Consider the following 23,814-nt stretch of genomic DNA (forward strand, 5'->3'; position numbering starts at 1 on the left):
GATTTATTCATAAAGAGTATCAGCAGTAATGAAATTCAGACCAGTCCAATGGTGTACTAATGGAGTACTTCCAAATGGTTGATATGAGGATATCTTCAAATGTATCCGGTCATAGATATAAGTTTTTTTTAATAAATAAATGATGATATTTTTCTTAAAAAAAATAATAAAAAATAATAATAATAAACAGTGCAAGTGTCAATTATCATCATAAATTTTAGAATATAAACGATAATATCAACATCAAAAGTGAATGATCTCATGCATGAATAATATTTAATGAGTATTTAATATTTTCTTCATCATGATTTACCTGATGACAAAATTGTGAATCTTTTATATATTTAAGTTTTCGAGTTGGAATAGAAACGTTAATACATCAAGATCTCATAATAATATTAGATCATGAGGTACTATAATTTTCACAATATACATAGCCTTATAAACTCATAATAATTAAGTCAAACCATGCATATATATTACAATATTGGTGATGTGTTACCAATGATCATATAAAGCTGGTTGTAAGATTTTTATACTAAATTTGACATTTTCCTAAATAATAATTCTTTCATCAATTAGTCTCCTGGTAATTAATCGATCGAGCACTAGTAGGGGTGACTACCAATATATTATAAAACAAATTAATTAAATTAATGGAATTAGAGAGAGCTGATGCATGCCTCCATCCTCATGATATAATTAATTTAATTAAGGGCGCAGTGGAACCCTATTATATATATATATATATATATATATATATATATATATATATTTATATAGATCTAGATAGATTCTGAACTTAATATTTAAGGTATTGAAAAGGATGATCATCATGCCTTCGATCTTAAAGGTATAATTCTGTTGTTGGGGAAGCCTGCCTGTACGTAGTATTGTACGTACGTAATAACTCATTTATATATATATATATATATATTTATGAGTATTGTTACACTAAAAAAAGAATTACATAAAAATAATCTCACAAATTAATGTAGTTTCATCTGATCTATTAAATCTACTTTATAATAAAAGTAATTTTATAATCTAACAAATCATATCAAACCACTTCAGTTTGTAAAATTATTTTTATGTAATATCTTTGTGACTAGAATATTTTCATATATATATATATATATATATATATATATATATATTCGGTTAGCCAACTCATGCAAACCATCTGCAATTCGATGATCATGCATGCATGCCACCCTATTCGCATGGAATTAATCAGCTTGATTATGAAATCTCTCCATCTATATTTAATTTGGGCCACAACTCCTCCGAGTAGTACTCATGCCCTAGCTAGCTAGCTAGCTATTTCGATAATGATTAGCTTCAATATTAATTATGAAACTTTAGCAGATTATTTGGCCAACCATTTGGAAACATGCAGAATCCAAACGACATCCATATATATATGCACCTAAGGCTGGACCCACAAATTAAGCATATATATTTGAGAAGGAATAACTATTATTCCACGGCAATTAAGGACTCAATCGAGTCCATATGTAGTACTAGTACTTACCAAAAAAAGAGAGAGTCATCAATATATATAAATCATGTGACATGTCAAAAGTACTACATTATCCTAATTAATTATATTAGTACTTCTAGCAGCGTCAAAATTAAGAATTAATACCGGATCGATCAGCTTAATTCCAAATTAAGGTACTTGTGGGTGCATGCAGTACTAATTAATTTCCATTAATGTCATTATTTGAGGCCGTTAGAAACGCAATTAATTTGCTAATTTCCCACTTTTTTCTGAAGAAATTAAAGAAGGTTATATATATAATTGGTTATAATAAATTAACAACATACATTAATCAGGAAAATTAATTCAGGCAGGCCATCTTACCACGCTGTCAACAAAGTTAATCATGTATGTACTGTAATTAATGCCACTTAATTAATTAATTACATGGTCAATATATAGTTTAATTTACATGCAACTAGCTTTAGTAACCTTTTCATTATATATATATATATATATATTTTTTTTTTTTCCCTAGCTTATAATTTCAGAATTAAGTAATTCACTCATGATCAGTACATTGTAATTAATTAAATTTGGCATACATATATAATTATATATAGAAAAAACATGGTGCATGCACCCGACATCAATCTGATCACCCCATGACTATATATATATAAAACTGTATTGGGTCGTACTGAAGAAGACAATTATTGCTATAGTATTTAACTGATCATGAAGAAAGCAATATCATTAATTCAGATGTTCATCCATCTAAATTAATACGTACGCTATAGGAATCTTAATAATTCATTCATGTACTATATATATATATATTCTAAATCGAAACAAACATTAATATTATTAAACAATATTTTATACAAATCATGATCTTGAGCCCTACACAACTAATAATTAAATATTGGAGCATACGATATTCAAAACTCGATCATCAGTTTTATATATCCTATAAAAATAGGCCTGATGGCCCCCTGCTAAAATTAATTATTCCTAAAAATATACATGATGTGGGCCCGGGAGCGTCATCTTTGAATTCATAATGAAGCCTTAAAACTAATCACAATCGCTTTAATTTGGATCCAACTAAACTTGGTAGTAAAATGATCATCATGTATACATGATATTGAAATTCTTAACAATTTTATTTATTTATTTATTTAAACACTTCCTACCATTTGGAAAGAGATAAATGTTACAAAAGTACTAGATTTTACTTTATTAAATGTTGCACGTGGTTAATGTGAAGGTTCCAACATTAAATACAATGAGGTTTGCATGATATCATGTCTATGTTTATTACAATTATAAATAGTCAAAATTTTTATAATCTAGTGTATTTTGCTTGTACCATACCCATAGTGGACATGATATATTGACATATATTGTCTTTTTTTTTTTAAGAGAAATACTTTTTATTCATAAAAAAATTCTACAAAAATTTATTTATAAACTGACATTATTTGATATAGTATATTAAATTATAAATTTATTTTTATTAAATTGTAAAATTAAAATAACGTATTACACCAATTCACATTAATTTATAATTTTTTTTTGTTTTTGTAAAGTTTATTTATGTTGTACACTTCTCTGGCATTAATTCGTGAGTTATTGATAGGGTTTTGACTTTTTGTGGTCCAAAATTTAAAAACGCAGCAAGAATACCCCAAAATGGAAGAAAAGCGCCCTCGGTTTTGGAAAACACCTGTCAGCAATCTACAGGATGCGACCACCTTCATTTTCTACTTGAAAAATACTACCTAGACTTATAAAATTGATTGATAAAATTAATCGATTATAAGTTTTATTTTTATTTTTTTAATTTAATGATAAAAAAGTAATTATTAATGAATTGATATTTTTATTATTTTAAAATAAAAAAATAAAAAAATGCATTCATACTTGTCGGTCAGTTGTCTTGGTTAGAAATATCGTCCGTAGCATTATCCTTTCTAATTTTTCCACGAGTCCGATAATCCAGGTACGAGGAATCCCGATCTCTCCCCACTCGTCCCATAAAGCTACGAAACACTCGCTTCGTGGTGTCGACACTTGTCCATAGCAATCTGTCTCTGAGACGCCCAACTCTGATCCGGAAGCGGTCACAGCGTTTCACACTCCTTCGATAGATTCTTCCCGAAATTGTCAACTCAACTGAGCGAGTACAATTCTTTTTAAACACTCGCGTGAGTACACGTAGCAGCCAATCGTTGAAACCATTTGGTGGACTTGGGGTACACAGGACAGCTAAATTATTTCCAAAAATAAATACCGACAAAGGTTTACTTCCTTAGGGATGGCCACTCCCCAACTTTCCATATAAAGAATAAAAATTCGCACCAGATAGCACATCTCAGGTTAATTATTTGGGATTCTTCCTCGTCTCTCCTTCCTCCTCGTCCTCCATTGAAGATCCAGACAAGTAAGCTCAGTTTTGCATCTGCATCTTGCTTTCCTTCACTATTATTATTGTTTGCAGATCATTTGTTATCTTTAGCAGAGAGTTTTCTTCTCTCCTTTTCTTTTCTTATTGATTATTAAGGTATCGAACCATTTATAATCTCCTTTTATGCCGATCCAGCCGAAAAAAGAAACGAGGAAAAAACACCGAGGATTATCGGAGAAGGAAGGTCAGATCGATGGGGAGAGGGAAGATAGCAATCCAAAGGATTGATAATTCCACAAGCAGGCAGGTGACTTTCTCAAAGCGTCGAAAAGGGTTGCTTAAGAAGGCCAAGGAGCTCTCAATCCTTTGTGATGCAGAAGTTGGGGTCATTGTCTTCTCCAGCACCGACAAGCTATACGACTATGCTAGCACAAGGTTTCATTCTCTGATCAATAAAGTTTTACATATTTATCATTAATAATTCATAAGCGATTTAAGTTTCTCTACCTACATTTGTTTCTCAATCTTTTGTTTGTGTGTTTCTTTTGATTAGCTCTTTTACAACATAAATCATCATTTTACAGATAAATTATATATTTTTTTAGGCATTTATTAATAAAAATAATAAAAATAAGGTGTGCTGCTGATCATTCGGAGAAATAGTACTGACGTGGATTATGCTAACATATTATATTAAGCATGCTTTCATTTTGAAGAACCTTGAAAATTGACATGCATCTATATACTTCAACCTTGAAGACCCGTAAGCTAATTTATTCCAAGAAACCATCGATCTTGTTTCAACAAAGAAACAGACTTTTGGAATTTTAAGATATTACTTCTGTTCAAGTTCAATATCGAGGAATCAAACAGCTTCCAGCTAGTTCGTTTAACTTGGAGTAATAAAATTCATTACTTATTAGATAGGGACATTTTCAGTTTAGCTGGTGAAACTTTTACTAATTTTCTAGAGAAGATCCAAGTTTCCACATCTGTTTTGGTTTGACAAAAATGGATGGACTAGAGTACTTTAGAATGATATATATATAAGTGGAGAAGTAAAAGTAAATCTTGATTTCGACGCAGATGGTCAATCTGTAATTTGTGCTTGTCATGTGTGTTTGTCTCTATATCATGTATGTGTGTATGTGTGTGTGTTTATATATATATATCTGATAATTATGTCTAGAAATAGACTCATTTCAGGTTTTGATATTATAAGAATATTTTTTTTGTTTTATTTCAGAAAAAAATATATCTTCTTTCATCATACAGTACTTATTCATGATGTTGTCAATAAACTAATGCTGATTTCGAAAAGCATGATCATCTCTATAATAATGCTAGCTGTTCTTGGTATTCCTCGAAACCAGCTTGCATTTTATATTTGTAAGATTGTTTTAACAAAAGGTTATATACAATACAAATTAAGAGAAAATTCAAGAGATTGGATAGATGATTAATTGGTAAGTACTTACGCTGAATCAAATTGATATATATATTACAAGTCCGACAAAACATTAATTCTAATCACAACAGTAACCACCATAGTATATTTCCATTGGAATCGATGACCATGATAGCAAATCATGCATGCATGAATCGTTTAAAACAAAGATTATTTCAAAAAAGGGAGATATGCATGTAGTTTAATTTTATCCTTCGTTTTTGGTTCAATGCTTTCGAATTTTTCAGTTAGCTAGGTTCCAATATTTGCATGCAAAAGTTCAAAAGTACTCTATATTGCACCAATATCCTTTAATTTGAAGAGTATACCGTACAATTTTCCTTAAAATCTCTTAGACAATATTAAAAATTTAATAAATATATAAAATCCATTTTTTATGTCTATCTCTATATATATCTCTCTTTAATTAAACTCTAGAGTTTTGGATTGATCAGATCACTTTGGTACGCGCGCAGACACATTTAAGGCCAGATTGATCGATAACACATCATGAATAGGGAGATAGTAATCAAAACCAATTTATATCCACTGGATATATAGTAACCAAGATTTTAATTACCCAGCAACGACAGTCGTACTAGCCAGCATGCATGTATCTAATTGTTTCCTCAATTTTTTAACATTAACCCAACAAAATTAGTTAATTTATAGTGCTTTCATCTGTGATATATAGTATGATATATATTTAGTCTTGTGACAATGAAGAATGAGAAATATAGTTCTTTCTCTCTGTTATTATAAATGTGATCTGCAGAAGGTTACTTTGATTATCATGATGATAATGCTGCCCAATGTATATTTTCAGCATGAAATCTGTTGTTGGGCGTTACATCAAAGAAAAAGAGAAAGCAGACCAGCAGTACAATCCTGCTAATATGGAAGTCAAGGTAATTAATATTGATCATGCCTAGACCACATGCATATTCCTAGCTCCACAAGTTCATGCGTCAATTAATAATCGATAGGCATGCATATGTATACTATTATGAGAAATGATAGTTGTAGTTGTGAATGTACGAGTATTATGTAATTATTTTGAAAAAAGTAAATAAATATGGAATCTATATAAAAAAAAATTAACTTTTTAATAGTAGATCTTACTCTTTTTCAAAACAATTGTACGACTTTTAAACTCCATAACTATATGTAGTATTATATTTCTTGTTTTATGATCCACGACTACAAAAAAGCAACAAACCGACGATAAAGTAATTAACTTGTAAATCACCGTCGATCTAGTACTGCAGGTTAATAATTACCAGCTTGCACGTTATATGCTTTTAACTCACTTTCCATGCCAGCCATTCATATATAAACATATACTCAAATATACTGTTTAACTAATATAGTTAATTAAAGCCATTTTTGTTGCAAAGTAAATTGAATGTACGTATGTATCAAACGAAGTTATATCCGTTTGTAAGTTTATTTTTATAAAATTTTGTTGTGACTGTAGCAATTTATCTCATCTCATATATATATATATATATATATATTAATTAACTGCTATATATGTTTGTACATGAGTATTCATGAGAGTGTTTAAATGATTTGGTCATGCATGCATCATGCCGTACGTCTTCTAAATAAAGAATAAAAGGAAAGATATATTTAGTCATGCAGTCTTATTACATGACTTAAAAATGAGACGATCATTATGATCCATATTCCATAGACTAATATCTACTGCATGCGTCATAGTTTTGGCAGAGGGAGGCAGCAGCCTCGAGGCAACAACTGCAGTTCATGGAAGATTGCCACAGGTACGTAGATCAGTCATTTCAAGCTCAATAAAATGAATATCAAACAAACCATATCAACATTCAAATTGGAAACTATTAATGCGAAAGAAATGCATGCCTGTATCAAGTACTTGTGTTCAAACCATATCTAGAATTACACTCACAGCTCCAGGCTGCCTAACCTCAACTAAATTAAGTTCAGCCTAAACTCAGTTTTCGCTTGTTTGGTCAGCCATAAAACCTCCCTTCATTTGCTTCCCTCCAGCCCCGGCTAGCTAAAAATGCACGGCCTCCTGTGGCCAAGTCAAACTTTTAGGCTCAGCTTAATTTGTGCTAGAAGCGTAGATTCAAGGACACGTACGTATTGACCTCTTTCATTCTCTAGTACTCCCTCTGGTTGAGTAGTCATGACTAGAGCGGATGCAGGTGATGATCAGCATGCATGGGTATGACGACGAGGATGACTTGAATCATCTTCAAAGGCATCTTCCAACCTGCTAGCTAACAGCAAGTCATGTTGACACAAATAAGTTAATAATTAACATGATTTGACGGGTTGTAAGACTTTTGTAGTAAAACTTAAAATGTGTTAATTTAGCACTAATTATTTCCTTTCAGTATATAACCTACAGTACTTGAAACTATTATGCATGCATGCAGGCACTTGATGGGCGAAGAACTTTCTAGTCTGAGAATTGAAGATCTACAAAACCTAGAAACTCAGCTGGAAATGAGCTTGAAGGGTGTTCGAGAGAAGAAAGTATGAGAATATTAGCCTTTAGTACTTACGATTTAATCCAGCAATTCAAAATTCCACGAATAGATAGCACACACTTTGAACCTTCACGTAGGTATTCTTTTTTGCAGGAGAAATATTTACTGACCAAATAAAAGAAGAGAACTGCTAAATATATAAAGAAATTATACAAGATCAATTTACAACTGATATGGTTTTGTGAGATTTATTAGATGTACTTTACAAGTAACTTTAGACTCTAATCAAGCTACACTAGTTTGTGAATTAATTTTGTGTAATACTTTTATATCTAAAGTATTTTCCATAAAAGAACTAAACCAGATCAAGGTTCTCCAGGAAAAAAAAAAGGCTGCATTCTTTCCCCTAGTTCAGGCTTTGCTGCCGATTCCACTTAATTCATAAGCTAACTTTCCTTCATATCATTGTAGGGAAACCTCATTCAACAGGAGAATCTAGAACTCTACGAGAAGATAAACCTCATTCGCAAAGAAAACGAGGAATTGAAAATGAAGGTACGTATATATTGATGATCTAGAGGCCAGATAACCATATACAATTATGCAATATCGATCCGTAAATTAAACCATTTGATCTTTTCTTCTTTGTATTTCTTTCAATATTTTAGTACGTACATACATGAAGAGCTAGCCTAGCTTCAGAGGGGGAAAGAAAGAACGAAATTGAACACCAATTAATAAGCTAGATATACATGATCTGCAGGGTCCATGCATGCATGGTATTTATCTTGAAACAAGAGAAGGTGAAGGAATTATATATATAGATATACACATATATATATATATATATATATCGATCTTCTACCCAATTATAATTAGCTTAAAAAAGAGGCTAATCTTTACCTTAATTAGGTTTATAAAGCAAGGGAAGTGAACGAAGCTGCAAGTAGAAATCGTGTTGCTCCTGCATACACTATCAGCAAAGGTTTCGATCTGCACGCACCCCTACTCCATCTCCAGCTGAGCCAGCCGCAGCCTCAAAACAACGAAGTACTACCAGAAAGCTGGACAATGGAACTAGGGTACTATAGATCTCCTCAATACATATAAATGCCAACATGCATGCTACATATATATATATATATACACCATGTCAAGATCATTACAGCAATTATTACTTCATGTGTTTAAATAATCCATTAACGGGTCCTCGAAATTGAAACAGATTACAACTACACTAGCAATTAATTCCATTTTGAGAGCTGCATGCAGTGGATGCCTATCCGTCAGTACTATAGCATCATCAGCAATTTGCCGACAGTGGAAAAATCAAGCTTCCAACAGTACTGAGATTCGACGATCGATAAACTAAGCATATTTTTTTATGAAGCTCGGTGTACGCGAATTATGTTCTATATATGTATGAAGCTTGCCGCAAGATATTATTATCCACTATCTATGTAAAATCTACACAATAATGTGGGAAAGATTGCACTTGCCTGCCTTGTATATATATATTAATTATGTTCTAGCTCATGTCTTAAAATTTGTCGCGATCAAACAAATTAATGAACTATTTAAATGGTACTACTGGTACGTACGTGCGTGGCATGCTTCTCATGGTTCGCGTGCGTGTTGTTCTAGCTAGCTAGCTGTCAACATTTGTCATGATCAATCAATTGTAGTACTATTGGTTATAATACTGATAATTTCGGTACGTACCAGTGTATCTGTTTGGTCAAAATTTCAATCTGATCTTTTAGAAGATGAAAGTCAACTATTTTATTTTTTAAATAAAAAAATAGAATTCTGGTTTTTCTAAATTAAGCTGCATGCTTCATTTTTAAAGCCGCCATATGATCATGAGTGTACTTGTAAAGTCGAGATGTCCAAGCCGGCCACAAAAGCATGCAATATTGATTGCAATGTACGTACGGTACGTACGTACCATTAATAAATTAGGCGGTCGATCGGCGTTTTGAAGAATCATGAGTAATTCATGTAGTTATTACAAATTAAATTGTACGTACAATTTGAGATATATTGTATTGACGCGACCAAGTTGAGATATATATATATATATTGTATTGACGCGATCAGCAACGTCACATGAACAGAATTTTTGATTATTTATGGGACGATTCTGTGGCATCATGTGTATTTATCGTAATTAATTAACTTATAAAATAGATTCTGTGGCACTTGCAAGCTAGTACGTACTACGTACTGGCCGGACAAGGCCAAGAAATGATTTGCATGTGTGTGAACGAAGGCTGGCATCTCTAGCTAGCTTTGGCACCCAGCAGAAATATACTGTGAGTACCCACACATGACTTATTTTAGCAGACGACATCCGATCCCTAATTAATTAAGGACCCTAGCTAGTTAATTATGTCATGTGTTTAATTAGCGCGCGCAGAAAGATGCATTCCTTGGTCATCTGGAGTTTCTGAAAAGGCCCAGTGGGCTGGTTAAAGAGGTTTAATAAGTTGATAACAGAGATCAGATGCTTAATTAATTTCCAACATGCATTAATGTCTCCGATGATAGTACGTAATCAAAGATAAAAGCCGAAAGTCTCAAATTAAACTACCAACTTATCATGCTTGGAAACATGCTGATCTCCTATGTCCAGCTTACAAATCATGCAGCTTATGGACCTGATCCCATCTCAACCAATATTCAATCAATTAAGCAGTTCATGTTTATGCTAGCTATTGTATACTTTCAGGCACCAAAATCTTTTTATCTATTTTGGTTCTTGATGATCTGACCGATTCCTTGATTAGATTAATTTACTATATATTGTATTAATATTATTCTCTTATACGGACACCAAATTATATATATTTGCTTATCATTTGAAATAAAAAAATTTTTACAGTTGTGTGTACGTTGACACGTTATACCGAATCATTTAAATCTTATATCTTGATTTTTAACTTTTTTATTTTATTTTTTTTCTAACAGGCCTCGCGCGGTGCCTCCAATATTTTTATAGCTTCAGTACTTTTCTATCACTCAAGCAACAAGTAAGTTTCCCAAACATTAACATTGGTGCAAAGGCGTTTAATTTCCCTTTCAAATAATAAATAATAGCATACTAATCGATAAGTCAACGAAATATAAGTAGTGCATGAGGCGGAGAGAATTGAATGAAGCTTCAGTTGAGTACTCAGATTTGTTGCAATTAGGGTAAAATCGAATGATCTTTACAATATATATATATATATATATATATATATATATACATGCACGTACGTACAATTTGAAGTATTAAGGGATATAGTTAATCCCCACCTTTGTCTAGTACTCCATGCATATATACACACACACACACAAAAAGTTAGTTTAGTGGACAACCATCGACCACTATGCCCTTGGCTGTTGGACATGTTGCTAATGGACAATGTTCGCCATCGGTACCCGGCCACCAGGTCAAACCTTTCCCCTCCTGCATGCCCACTTTAAATTAAGTAGAGTAGCACTCCCATGAAAGCCACCCCAGCATCCAAAGCTGCTGAAAGAATGTAATTGTACCTATCCCACCACTCCTTTCTGTAACGGAAGATGAAAATTGTTCCTACAATAATCCATGCATTGTAGTTCACTGGAGTTGCTGGAGGCATCATCCAGGCCAGTTGCTCCCAGAAGGACTGGAAGATTAATAAGGGGAATCCACTTTTGCTCAGGAAATGCCTTATGTAATATCCAAACATTAATAAATGGTCCTATTGCACCTCCGAGGAAGAACCAATTCATCATCCCATAATTTCCAAGAGTCCCAAATATCCGTTTTGGTCCAACCAGAACCCATATAACGGATGCGTCAAAGAAGACTCGATCCGATGGGCATGTCCAGGGGCTGTCAGAGGGAAGGAGATCATCCCGGCATATGTTCTCAATTGAGTACAGCAACCACCATGCCACTGCAAGGTTGATGGTTCCAGCCAAGATTGTTCCAATGAACTAGAAAGGTACATGCACACCAACAGTACGACAATGGAACAAAATTTCTCAGAAATGATTTTTAGAATATGAGCAAAACTAGCATACAGATACTCATGGAGAGTTAAAAAATTATCTGAATTGTCATTCTAATACAGTGAAGTTAGATGAAATCCCATCCCGTACTCATCTAGTACACCTTGCTTAGTAGTTGAATGGGACGACTTGGAGGTTGAAAGAAGGATATTGACATTAAAGATTCGACATTCTCAACTTCTATATATTTCAACTTTGTATGCTACTATACGTTATTGCCCATTAAAGTCAAATTAGTAAGATCTTTCCAAATTAACAAACGCTAGCAAGGTCTTCTCTCTTAACAACGAAAGTCAATGTCAGGTGAATGGTTATTTCTTTTGACTTGTCAGTAGCAGGAAGGAGAAATATTATACCTGAACCAAGAACATTGATCTTGGAGGAATCTTCATATAGTGTCCTAGCTTGAAGTCACTGAGAAAGGAGACAGCCTGAGCCATGCTCATATATCCATAGGTTTTAAAGCAAACATTGGCTATTGGTCTTCCTGTGTATATTAGACCCATTGCATACTCTGTGATAATGTTTAGCCCTGGTGTCTGTATATAGAGCATCAAATTGTTGACGGCAAAATTAAAGGTTTTATGTAAATATGAGGGATTGAAACATGTGCTTATATTAATGCTTGAATTAGCTAGCTAGAGAAGATCGATTATGTTAAAACAAGCTTAAATAATACTCTGGTAATCATGTGATACTCATTCATCTAGGTGGAGTACTTGTCCTAACATTAATATATAATTAATATCTAGTTGTTTGGCCTTATTCAGAATTGTAGAAATATGATCATTAAAAAAGAGTGGTTTTCTTTGAGTTTTATGTAACAAGAAAAAGTAAATTATATATATAGCCTGGTATTACACGGCTTGCATGACCCCGGCCAACTGGTTAGGCCATCTTGCTGCAAGATAAAAGAAGTATTATCTCAATAACCTGGTTTGTTGTGGCAGTTATGATGCTGATTGGAAGAATGAAAATAAAGGCAATTGCTGCGGCAACGAGAAGTCCCCACCATGGCATTTGAACCTGATCATTTAAAAATATGCAGAGTGCTAAGGAAACTGCGAGTGTCGACGCACCAAGCAATATGTAGAACCACTTGGAAGGTATGTCCTCATCAATTTGGTATGGATATCCTCCTTGCCCTTATAAGAACCGTTATACTGCTCATAAATTTTCCTGTCCACGTACATGGTTGTGCATGAATTAAGAAGTACTTTCTAACATAACTAGAAAAAATCATGGCTTCACAAATATAATACACGAAGGACACCAAGGAAACATAAAACATGACTTTTTTACAAGCTGTAGAATCAACTAGGAACACACACACACGCACACCTGCCATTGAAAAAAGCCACATGTGTGAGGGTGGATGCGACTGCAGCAAATCCAAAGCCATAAGTGAGAGCAAAAAACATGCTCAAATGAATCCTCCCTTGCTCCTCATACTTACCTAAATCTAGCTCAAACTTGTTATTGACAATATCTGATATATTGTATATTTGACCTTGGGATGTGAACAAATGTGACGAGAAAATAGGAAATCTACTTGCATTGTACATGTCAAATACCCAGTATGCTATAGGGATGGCAATGTAGATGACCAATACATAGCCTGCAAAAACGTTGGCGATGGAAAAGAAAGGGCTGACTAGGGGGCTAAGCAAGTGAGATGCCACCACAGACCAGTCAAGTGTGAGGGCTCCGAGTCCGAGGCCTCTCATGCCTGAAGCTAGCTGTTGGGCTGTGACAGAGTTGGGGAATACCCAGCACACCCATGATATGCTTGTGAGTGTTTAGAAAAGGTACCCTGGGACCAGGTACCAGATGAAACTGCAAATCAATGCAATCAGAAAGAACTTTCCCCGTGAATTTCGCTGGTTGTCGTGTTCATGCAAAGTCCTGCAAAAGGGCAAGTATTGAAAATCAAGATGCCTCCGAAGTCCTTAATTTGCACTTCGGAGGCATCTTGAGCTTTTCATGACACTAAAAGCTTATTGCTGAGTTTCAAAAATCTTGGAATGCTATAAAGTAAGGAAGAAAATAAATAATCTTGGTGACCTTATAGTGTATGAATATAATAAAATCTTAATTTTTACGCACTGGAAAAGTGCAACTTGAACGAGAGTGCCAGGCCACCTCATATCTGCAGGCTCGACCACGTACTTCCTTAATAGCCCAGCCCAACCATATCCCAATACCTGAACAATGCACACAACTCAACCGTACTCCCAAGTCCCAAGTTACTATATATATCAATCTGCCTTCGTTTTCTTTTTACTGAAAATAAAAAGAACGTTGATGTAATTAGTAGTGGAACCAAATATTTAACTTTGGTTAATGCTTAAACAAATTTCGTACAGATTTTTTTATAAAAAAAAAAAAAAGGCTCTTTAAAAAATAAAGAGTCCTTTTTTACATTTTTTCATAGTATAGTTCATTTTTTTATATATAAAAAAAACTGTATATAACTTATCTATCTCCGACTTGTACAAATCATTACTCTTTAACTTTACACTCAAATTTTTATGTTATACATAATGTTTCTGTGAATCATGCTTTGAATTAGTTATAAATATTGTCATTAAGTAATAATTTAATTTAAGAACTATTTTGTTTTAAAAGAGATGTTAGAGCATTCACATTCGATGCCCCAAAGTACCGATTTCTTATAATTTGAGATTTATTTTACGGTTTTGATCAAAATACGTCATACATCCAAATCACTATTTTAGGAAAAATATTTAGAGGATGAATAGTAATTTTCCAAATATAAGGAATGATTATTCATCCCCTAAACTATTTTCTATCAATATTTTATTCTAATACATAAAATAAATTCATCTTCCAATCATCTACAATTTCTCTCATACACATATTTGTTATAGTTTTAAATAATAATTTTAAAAATAATTTAATTAATTACTAAAATTTTAAAAATTAATTTTAAAAATATTATCATATCCACAAAATAATAATTTAAATTTTTGTTTAAAATATTCACTAGAGTAATAGTTCAAAATATAAGAAAAAATATTGAGTAGTTAAGTTTGTAAATAGAAGTGAGAGAAAAAAATAACAAATAAGTAATAGAGAAATATTATTTTAATAAAATAGATAAAGGATAGAGAATGAGATGTAGGAGGTTTTTGAAAGATAAGTCAAATTTAAGAAAAAATTTTAGGGAATGTATTTTTTAACTAAATTATAAAGAATTTTATGAGAAATGATACGTGAATGCTCTTTTAATATAAGTTTTTATAAATTGGGCATTTCTTTTGTTTATTTTATTTTTCGATAGCAGTCATAACATTTGCATCTCTCTTAAAACAAATTATAGGAAATTCATAGTATAACTCTCACCTGTGTTGTGGTAATAAAAAGCCAACTAGCAACAAACGAGATATTGCGACCATAAAATGCTTTGATTATGGTGACAATATCAACGGCGAATGCAGTCCCTGATCCAAATGCAGTCCCAACATTAGTGAAGATGGAAATGAGGACGTGCTCCTTCATATTGAATGGACTTGGGTTGATTGAGAATGTTTGGGATCCAAGCCTGGGAATTTGGAACTTGGTCTTTGGGAGGAGCCATGAAGCGACCGATGGGGAGGGTGGCCACTTGGATGGTTATTTGGGTTATGATGAGGGGCTCGGTATGATAGGTGAAGAACTGGTTGAGGAAGGAGAGGAGTGTTGGGAATTTAGACCTCCTAAATTCACCCCCTAGGATCCACCCTTTGGTGAAATATGAAGTAAAACAGAGAAATAATAACAACACAAGAATTTACGTGGAAACTCCCAAAATAGGAGAAAAAACCACCAGACCCAGAGAAGAAAATACACTATATGAAAAATTATTACAATCACACAATTTTTCTCCTCACTCCAAATGACACCCACAAAGCTTCCCCACTAGTAAAACTTTAACTCTCACCTCTTTCTCTTTTACAAGAAAAGACTAATAGAGGAATTTTACTAGAGTCACAAGTTACTAAATAAGCTTATGATTTGGTGTACTTAACTAAGAAGCTAGACCCTCTTATTTATAGGCCATGGGCCTTGGCTCCCTTTACAAATCCCATCGGTGTGGGACTCCAAAAGGAGCATAAACCCAACAATCTCCACCTTGCGACTTTGGCTGGTCCCACAGCCACGCTCCACCGCAATAAAGATCTTCATAGCTTCTGCTATCATGCTCCACCATAAAAGCATACCCACTCAGAATAAACCAATTCCAAGCATTTCAATTTCGGCTCATGTCGAAAAATAACATTGCTGAAAAATTATGGTGCAACTTCCACGTTTGGCTTTCCTGGAAGTTCATCAGCCATCGACATAAATTTCCACCACACACCCTACATTAATGCCAAACCAATGCTTGTGTGCAAATTTGTGGACCAGCTAACATTAACACATCCTCTATCATGACAACTTTGGGAATTAATGGCATGCCATGAGGATGTACATATCCCTTTAACAGACATCGTCTTCCATGGAGAGGGACACAACGTTAGTTTCATTATCAGTATCTCCATTTACTGACTTGGAGCCACTTGCCGAACCTGCTCCACCTCTTGGACAATTTTTCTTGACGTGCCCAGATTGTCCACACCCCCAGCAGACTACTTTCATCTTCATGGAGTTCTTCTTCTTCCCATTACCAGCTACTACCACTGCTAAATTCACAGGTGGACCATTTCTTCCACCACCTAGTCTTCTCTCTTCAGAAAAGAGTTTACTGGTAACCTCTGAAAAAATTATTTTCTCCTTCCCATGTATCAAAATAGGCTTCATATGTTCATAGGAAGATGGAAGAGACCAGATGAGCCTCAAGGCTTGATCCTCATCATCAATTTTAACTCCAATAGATTCTAGCTCAGAGACAATACCATTGAGAACACTTAAATGATCTGAAATAGTCGTACCTTCACTCATATGCAGTGTATGAAACTGTTCCTTTAGGTACACCCGATTTGAGACGCATTTTGTCTGATACAACTCTTCTAGCTTTTCCCAGAGTTTCTTTGCCGTAGATATACCATGTATATTTGCAAGAACATTCTTGGCCAAGCACAGACGTATCGCACTTGCTGCTCTCAAATCCAGATCTTCCCAATCTTCATCGCTCATTACAGATCTGCTCTTTGTTTGATCAGTCACGCTAGTATCACTGCTGACTTCAGGGGTTGGTCTGCCTTTCAATGCCTTGTGTAATCCTGATTGAATCAAAACATCCTTGACTTGAACTTGCCACAAGCCAAAATTAATTCTCCCATCAAATTTCTCCACCTCATATCGGATAGAATTTGAAACCTTACTTCTTGACATTGCCTCGATGAATTTTACCGTAGAAATGAATGGTACTCACTAAGTAAGTTCCCAGGAAAGATTATTCTTTCCTAGACAGAACTTCAAGGTTCCCAGGAAAGATTGGAGGGTCACACTGGACCACTTAAATACCAATCTCCTAGACAGAACCTCCTTAGACTGTACGTATCTACACTACCACACCAAAGCTCCACCCACCAAAAAGAACCTAGTGTCTCTGATACCACTTGTTGGGAATTTAGACCTCCTAAATTCACCCCCTAGGATCCACCCTTTGGTGAAATATGAAGTAAAACAGAGAAATAATAACAACACAAGAATTTACGTGGAAACTCCCAAAATAGGAGAAAAAACCACCAGACCCAGAGAAGAAAATACACTATATGAAAAATTATTACAATCACACAATTTTTCTCCTCACTCCAAATGACACCCACAAAGCTTCCCCACTAGTAAAACTTTAACTCTCACCTCTTTCTCTTTTACAAGAAAAGACTAATAGAGGAATTTTACTAGAGTCACAAGTTACTAAATAAGCTTATGATTTGGTGTACTTAACTAAGAAGCTAGACCCTCTTATTTATAGGCCATGGGCCTTGGCTCCCTTTACAAATCCCATCGGTGTGGGACTCCAAAAGGAGCATAAACCCAACAAGGAGGGCACATGAAAGTAAGCCCAAGAACCACGTCCGGAAAGGTCCATACGGGAAGGGTATGATCGTCGGTGTTGGCCACGGTTCGCCGGACTTCTTCAATGGGAGGCAGCTCATCCTTGTCCACATTGCCAATAGCGACATCAAAGAGGTGGTTCTTTTCTGGGTCTTTGAATTTTGCAGTGGTGGTGGCTATTGTATTTGGGGTTGATGTTTGTTTATCTAGTGTACCCATTGAGTGATACAAAAGTAAAGCGGAGGTGAAAGGTGGGTGTTGGTGAACTTGAAAGATGAGAGTTTAATTAGATTTGACTTATTAATATATAACAAGGTACGATTTTGGCATGTTGGTTTGCTTTGAGGATTTCCCAAAGTGATTTTTAGAAAAGTTGTGTAGTTTCAAAATGCACATATCCAGATTTTATCAAGTGAGCCGAAGTATTGAAAAAAACAAACATACAAGCGATGACCTCAAAGTTGCGAAGTGGATTTCTCTTTCAAATGAGTAATGCCTATGGGCTCACTTTCTCTCCCTCTCTTCTCCTATGTTTGAATAAGGATGTTTGATTCGTGTGCTTCTTTTGTTCTTTCTATTTGTCATTTGCTTTAGCAACTAAAAAACATCGATGGCCACAATATTGTTCAATCATTTCAATGCATGATCAAGTCCAATCAGGCTAATTAAATTAAACCTATCAAATAATCTGACTTGATGTCTATGGGCTAGTTATATTTAGGAATCCTAGACAATCCTACATGTGTGTGTATATATATATATACACCTTGGTAATATGAAAAAACATCTAGCAATTAAAATTCACAAATGGAGATGACATTGAATGTCATAAATTTTGCCCTCGAGACATCTTTGTGACCTTTCAATGAATTGCTCCCAGTAGTTGCAATTGAGATATGGCTTAAATAAATGTTTTTTTTTGGATTGGGGGAGGAGGTTTCAAACTCCAGCCTCCATTTTAGAGACTGCTGTAGATTATATCAATCAGACCACATGACTTTAGAAAATAAATGACTTTTATATGTTCACATTGAATATATCTAAGCACAACTCTCATGAACACTCAAGGGGAAAAAAATCTCACAGGGGCAATTGGCGTCGTAAGAAGTCTGCTATATATGTTCTCCTAAGAGGCTTTCCTCTCACGCTTTCCACAAATGAAAAATACTGACAACATGATGAATAACAGAAGTTTCCTCCAATAAGTTATTGCAAATTTAAGTTGAGAGTAACGTTGGTTGGAATGCATTTTCAAGTTAAATTACATGAGTTATTACTCTAAAAGTTAAATACAAAGCATTAATGATGTACTGGACAATTATCAACCGCTATGCCCTTTGCCGTTGGACAATATGCCAAATCACAGTGTTCACCACCTGTACCCCACCAAGTCACACCTTTTCCCTTCATGCCCAATGAAAAGTATAGTAGCACTCCCATGAAAGCAACCCCAGCATCCAATGCTCCTGAAAGAACATAATTGTACCTCTGCCACCATTGCTTTCGATACTTGAATACAAAATAATTGAAAAATATTCCGACCAAAACCCAAGAATTGTAGTTCAAGGGTGTTGCCGGTGGCATATTTCCAGTTGCCCCCAGAAGGACTGGAAGGTTAATAAATGGGATCCAAGATTGCTTGGGGAATGCCTTGTGCAATAGCCAAACGATAACTGGACCAATCAAACCTCCGAGGAAGAACCAATTCATGGCCTCATAGCTCCCTAAAGTTCCAAAGATTCGTCTCGGCCCCACTAAGCCCCATATCACAGATGCATCGAAGAAAACTCGATCGTTAGGGCATGTCCAGGGACTATTGGCAGGAAGGAGTTGTGGCTGACATATATGATGAATGAAGTTTAGCAGCCACCATGCCACTCCCATGTTGATTGTTCCGGCAACAATTGTTCCTACAAACTAGGTATACATATAAAACCAATCAATGTCTTTGGCGTAGATTCATTTCACCAGTACTTGTTACATATGATGATGTAAGAAGTAAGGAAGTATGAAGTATTTGTACCTGAACTAAGAACATTGATCTGGGTGGAATCTTCATGTAATGTCCTAGCTTGAAATCACTGAGGAAGGACACTGCTTGAGCCATGCTCATATAGCCATAGACTTTGAAGCATACATTAGCAATTGGTCTTTCTGGATATATCAGACCCATTATGTACTCTGTTATTATGTTTAACCCTGGTGTCTGTGTATATAGAGCATCACAAAATCAGTGAAAAAGTAAAAGAATTTTGACGTAGAATATTTGAACATGCAAATGTTTACTCCCTAAACTGATAAAGAAGGGGAAATTAGCAAAATTTTTCACAATCACCTGGTTTGTTGTGGCAGTTATGACACTAATTGGAAGGGTGAAAGTAAAGGCTATGGCACTGGCAAAGAAGAGTGCCCACCATGGCATTTGGACCTGATCATTCAAAACGATGCAAATTACAAGGGAAACTGCAAGTGTCACAGCAAGCAACAAGTAAAACCACCAGGAAGGTATGTCCTTGTATCTTCTCATCAACCTTGTATGAATATCATCCTTGCCTATGTACGAAGCTCGGAATCGCTCATAAATTTCTCTGTCGATTAGATTTTCTTATCAAAATGACAACATAATTTTAATCATAAACTTTAAAATAGTAGTCTGTTACAATTAAAGCAAAACACATAGAAAACATAACCAGTAGTTTGCATTTTCCCCCTTATTTTAAACACATAAAAAGAACTCAAAGCATTGAAAGATTCTACCTTTAATAAATCATAAAATTCATTATCCAATTCTTATAATATTCATGTAGGAATATTCTATGGTTACCTTCCATTAAAAAAGGCCACATGCGTAAGGGTGGCAGCAACAGTGGCAAAGCCAAATCCATAAGTGAGAGCAAAAAACATGCTCATGTGAACTGGCCCTTGCTCCTCGTACTTTGTTAGATCTAATTGAAACTTGTCATTGACAATGATTGTGGTGTTGTATGCTTGTCCTTGGGATGTAAACAAATCAGAAGAGAAAATGGGAAATTTATTAGCACCGTACAAGTTAAACCCCCAATATGCTATGGGGATTGCAATGTAGACAATCAAAACATAGCCTGCAAAGATGTTCATAATGGAGAAGAAGGGGCTGATGAGGGGGCTAAACAAAAAGGAGGCCACGGCAGCCCAATCTAGTGTAAATGCTCCGAGTCCAAGGCCTTGCATGCCTGAGCCAATTTGCTGGGCAGTAACTGAGTTTGAGAATGCCCAGCACACCCATGAGATGTTTGTGACTGTTGAGAAGAGGTAGCCCGGCACTATTGCCCATGAAAAACTGCATATTAATGCAATTAGGAAGAACTTCCCCCGTGTGATTGTGCGCTTCTCTTCTTTCTCGTGCAGAGCCCTGAAAATTTCAGTATTGATTGAGTATTAGCTAGACATGAAAATTAGGCTCGTGATTGGGTTGGTTTGTTTAGGACTACTAGTTTTGGTCTTTTGTTATGTTATTATAGAAAAATGAAAATTACTTTAGCCATAAAGTGATTACACAAAAATAAATCTATAAATTGACGTAGCTTGATACGGTACGTTAAGATTATAAAGTTACTTTTATTATAAAGAAGATCTAACGGATTCTATGAAATCACATCAGTTTGTGAGTTTACTTTATATAATCTCTTTGTATTTGTAGCAATTCTCTTTACAATATTTAAATTTTAATGATTGAAGAGGGATTTATCTTATTTTACTTATCTATCAATTATTTGTTGAGATAGTGAAATGATATGGTTAAAAAGATAATGAATATTATATCTAAAAGAGAAGCACTTGATCAAGAGATTTTATAAAAATTAACTTATAAATTAACTTAATTTGATATATTCCGTTAGATTGTAAAATTTTTATTATTACTATTATAAAATATATTTTATACATAAAACCATTTCATTTTCCCGAACCTAAGAATGCAAAAGTTACGTACCGGAAAATTGAGACTTGGACCAGAGTAGAAGGCCACCACATTTGGGCCGGCTCCACCACGTACTTCCTCAATAGCCCAGCCCAACCATATCCTAGTACCTGCAAACCCAACCAAACCCAATGAATAATATTTACTAATTTTGTGCGTATTATTAACTATAAGTAATTAAGCATAATAATAATGTCTTGAAACTTGCACTACCATTAACATGCAAGAAGGCCGGCAAATGAAATGGCCCACCGAATCGCATATTTATTTTTCATTATTTTTTACTATTATTTAATATTATTTTATTATTATTTTTATCACTTTTATATTATTATTTACAAATCATCTTCACTAACCCAATACTCTTCTTTTTGGTAGTACCTATCCCAAAGTATCTTCCCGTCGGATATTACATTCTTACTTGCTGCTATATTAAATGTAGACGTCCCTTGTTATTATCATAAATTGCTCGCATTAAAATAAAATAAAAATGCTATTCTGAAATTTGTCCCTTTTTTTAGTTGAAATTTGTCGGTTTTTAATGATACTAATCGGTGTATTCGATCTTTTAAGTATCTCTCACATCAATTATTTAAATAAAAATTATTAAAATGTGAATATGATATATAATTGAAAGGATAAATATTTTAGTCACAGATCTCATATAAAATAATATGATTTGATGTAGCGCATTAGAGAGAAGCCATTATAACAGTGCACATTTTGCACTCACTGCATGACTGCTTCTAGTTGATTATTCCCAACACTCATTTAAAGAAATGTGTGGTCTAAATGATGTCACATCATATATATAAAATGAATGTTCTCAATAATGACTTCTATTTATATTTATTCATATATATATATATATATATATATATATTATATCTCGAAGCTTTTAAATTTTAACATGGTGGTGCGCTGGTAAAGATGACAATGATCCAACTAATTGACCAACGGTCAGTATATCATGTTACCTGAGTAGTGATAATAAGAAGCCAACCAGCCAAAAACGATATTTTCCGGCGATAGAAGGCTATGATGATATCAACGATGTAAACAGAATAAGCCGGACCATTTCCGAATGCTGTACCGGCATTGGCGAAGATGGAAATGAGTACGTGCTCTTTCATGTTAAACGGACCAGGGTTGAGGGAGAACAACCTAGAGCCAAACCCCGGTATTCTAAACTGGGTTGTTGGGAGTGTGGCTGCCATGAAACGGCCTATTGGTAGGGTGGACACCAAGACAGTGATTTGGGTTATGACGATTGGCTCTTTCCGGTAGGCGAAGAACTGGTTAAGGAAGGAGAGGAGACCGCATGAGATGAGGCCCAAGCTCCACATCCGAAACGTCCACACGGGCAGGGTCGGGTCGTCGGTGTTCGTCACGGTTAGCTGGACTTCTTCCACCGGAGAGATCAGCTCATGATCTTCATCTACGGAATTATCTGCAATGGTTTCAGGCCGGTTCGAGAGTTTGGTGGTGGGATCCGGAGATTGAATTTCTAGGGTGGCCATGGGAGAGGGAGAGCAGAGATCAGGAGGTGCACAAGAAAAGTCTTGATTATATAGATCAAACGACTAATTACAGAACATTAATGAATAATGGATAGGATAGAATATTATTAATGGTCCATGAGACATTTATTAGAAGTTTAGATTCATTGATGAGTTGAGATAATTTATAAATAGTAGAATAAAAGTTAAATTATTTATTATATTTAGTGTGGAAATTTGATAAAGTTATTTTAGAATTTGAAAAAATTAAATTGTTTATTATATTTTGTGTAAAAATTTGAAAAAATTGTAATGATGAGATGAGATGAGATGAATTGAGGTGGATTTTGAATCCAAATCTCTCTGTGTGAATGTTATTGTCGTATTGTTTGACTAGAGGTAGTGTTACTTTTTTTTTTCATGATATAAGAGAAAAGAAATGATATTTATAATTATGGAGTACATAAGTGTCGTACAATTCTTTTTAAAA

At 34.5% G+C, this 23,814-nt stretch overlaps 2 protein-coding genes and 1 pseudogene across 3 annotated transcripts; 1 reads left to right on the forward strand and 2 right to left on the reverse strand.

The window, feature by feature from the left end:
* The first annotated feature begins 3,879 nt into the window (after positions 1-3,879).
* On the forward strand, positions 3,880-9,313 carry LOC108995686 (MADS-box transcription factor ANR1-like). Of its 2 annotated transcripts, XM_018971302.2 has the most exons (8): positions 3,880-3,929; positions 4,089-4,328; positions 6,167-6,248; positions 7,063-7,124; positions 7,764-7,863; positions 8,289-8,372; positions 8,730-8,899; positions 9,043-9,313. In XM_018971302.2, exons 2-8 carry the CDS (start codon positions 4,147-4,149, stop codon positions 9,056-9,058), a joined length of 696 nt encoding a protein of 231 aa, XP_018826847.1. In that variant the 5' UTR covers positions 3,880-3,929; positions 4,089-4,146; the 3' UTR covers positions 9,059-9,313. The 2 variants fall into 2 exon arrangements, with proteins under 2 accessions (XP_018826847.1, XP_018826848.1); XM_018971303.2 differs by lacking the exons at positions 8,289-8,372; positions 8,730-8,899; positions 9,043-9,313 and having other exon boundaries at positions 7,764-7,869.
* A 1,850-nt stretch (positions 9,314-11,163) lies between these two features.
* LOC108995690 lies at positions 11,164-18,086 on the reverse strand (annotated as a pseudogene).
* A 1,019-nt stretch (positions 18,087-19,105) lies between these two features.
* On the reverse strand, positions 19,106-23,362 carry LOC108995712 (oligopeptide transporter 4-like). Its single transcript, XM_018971322.2, has 6 exons — positions 22,803-23,362; positions 21,838-21,935; positions 20,692-21,258; positions 20,203-20,455; positions 19,891-20,073; positions 19,106-19,784 (listed from the first exon to the last, which is right to left on the reverse strand). Exons 1-6 carry the CDS (start codon positions 23,343-23,345, stop codon positions 19,167-19,169), a joined length of 2,262 nt encoding a protein of 753 aa, XP_018826867.1. The 5' UTR covers positions 23,346-23,362; the 3' UTR covers positions 19,106-19,166.
* Between the last annotated feature and the right edge of the window lie 452 nt (positions 23,363-23,814).

Source organism: Juglans regia, chromosome 16, assembly GCF_001411555.2.
Source record: "Juglans regia cultivar Chandler chromosome 16, Walnut 2.0, whole genome shotgun sequence".
NCBI lineage: Eukaryota > Viridiplantae > Streptophyta > Magnoliopsida > Fagales > Juglandaceae > Juglans > Juglans regia.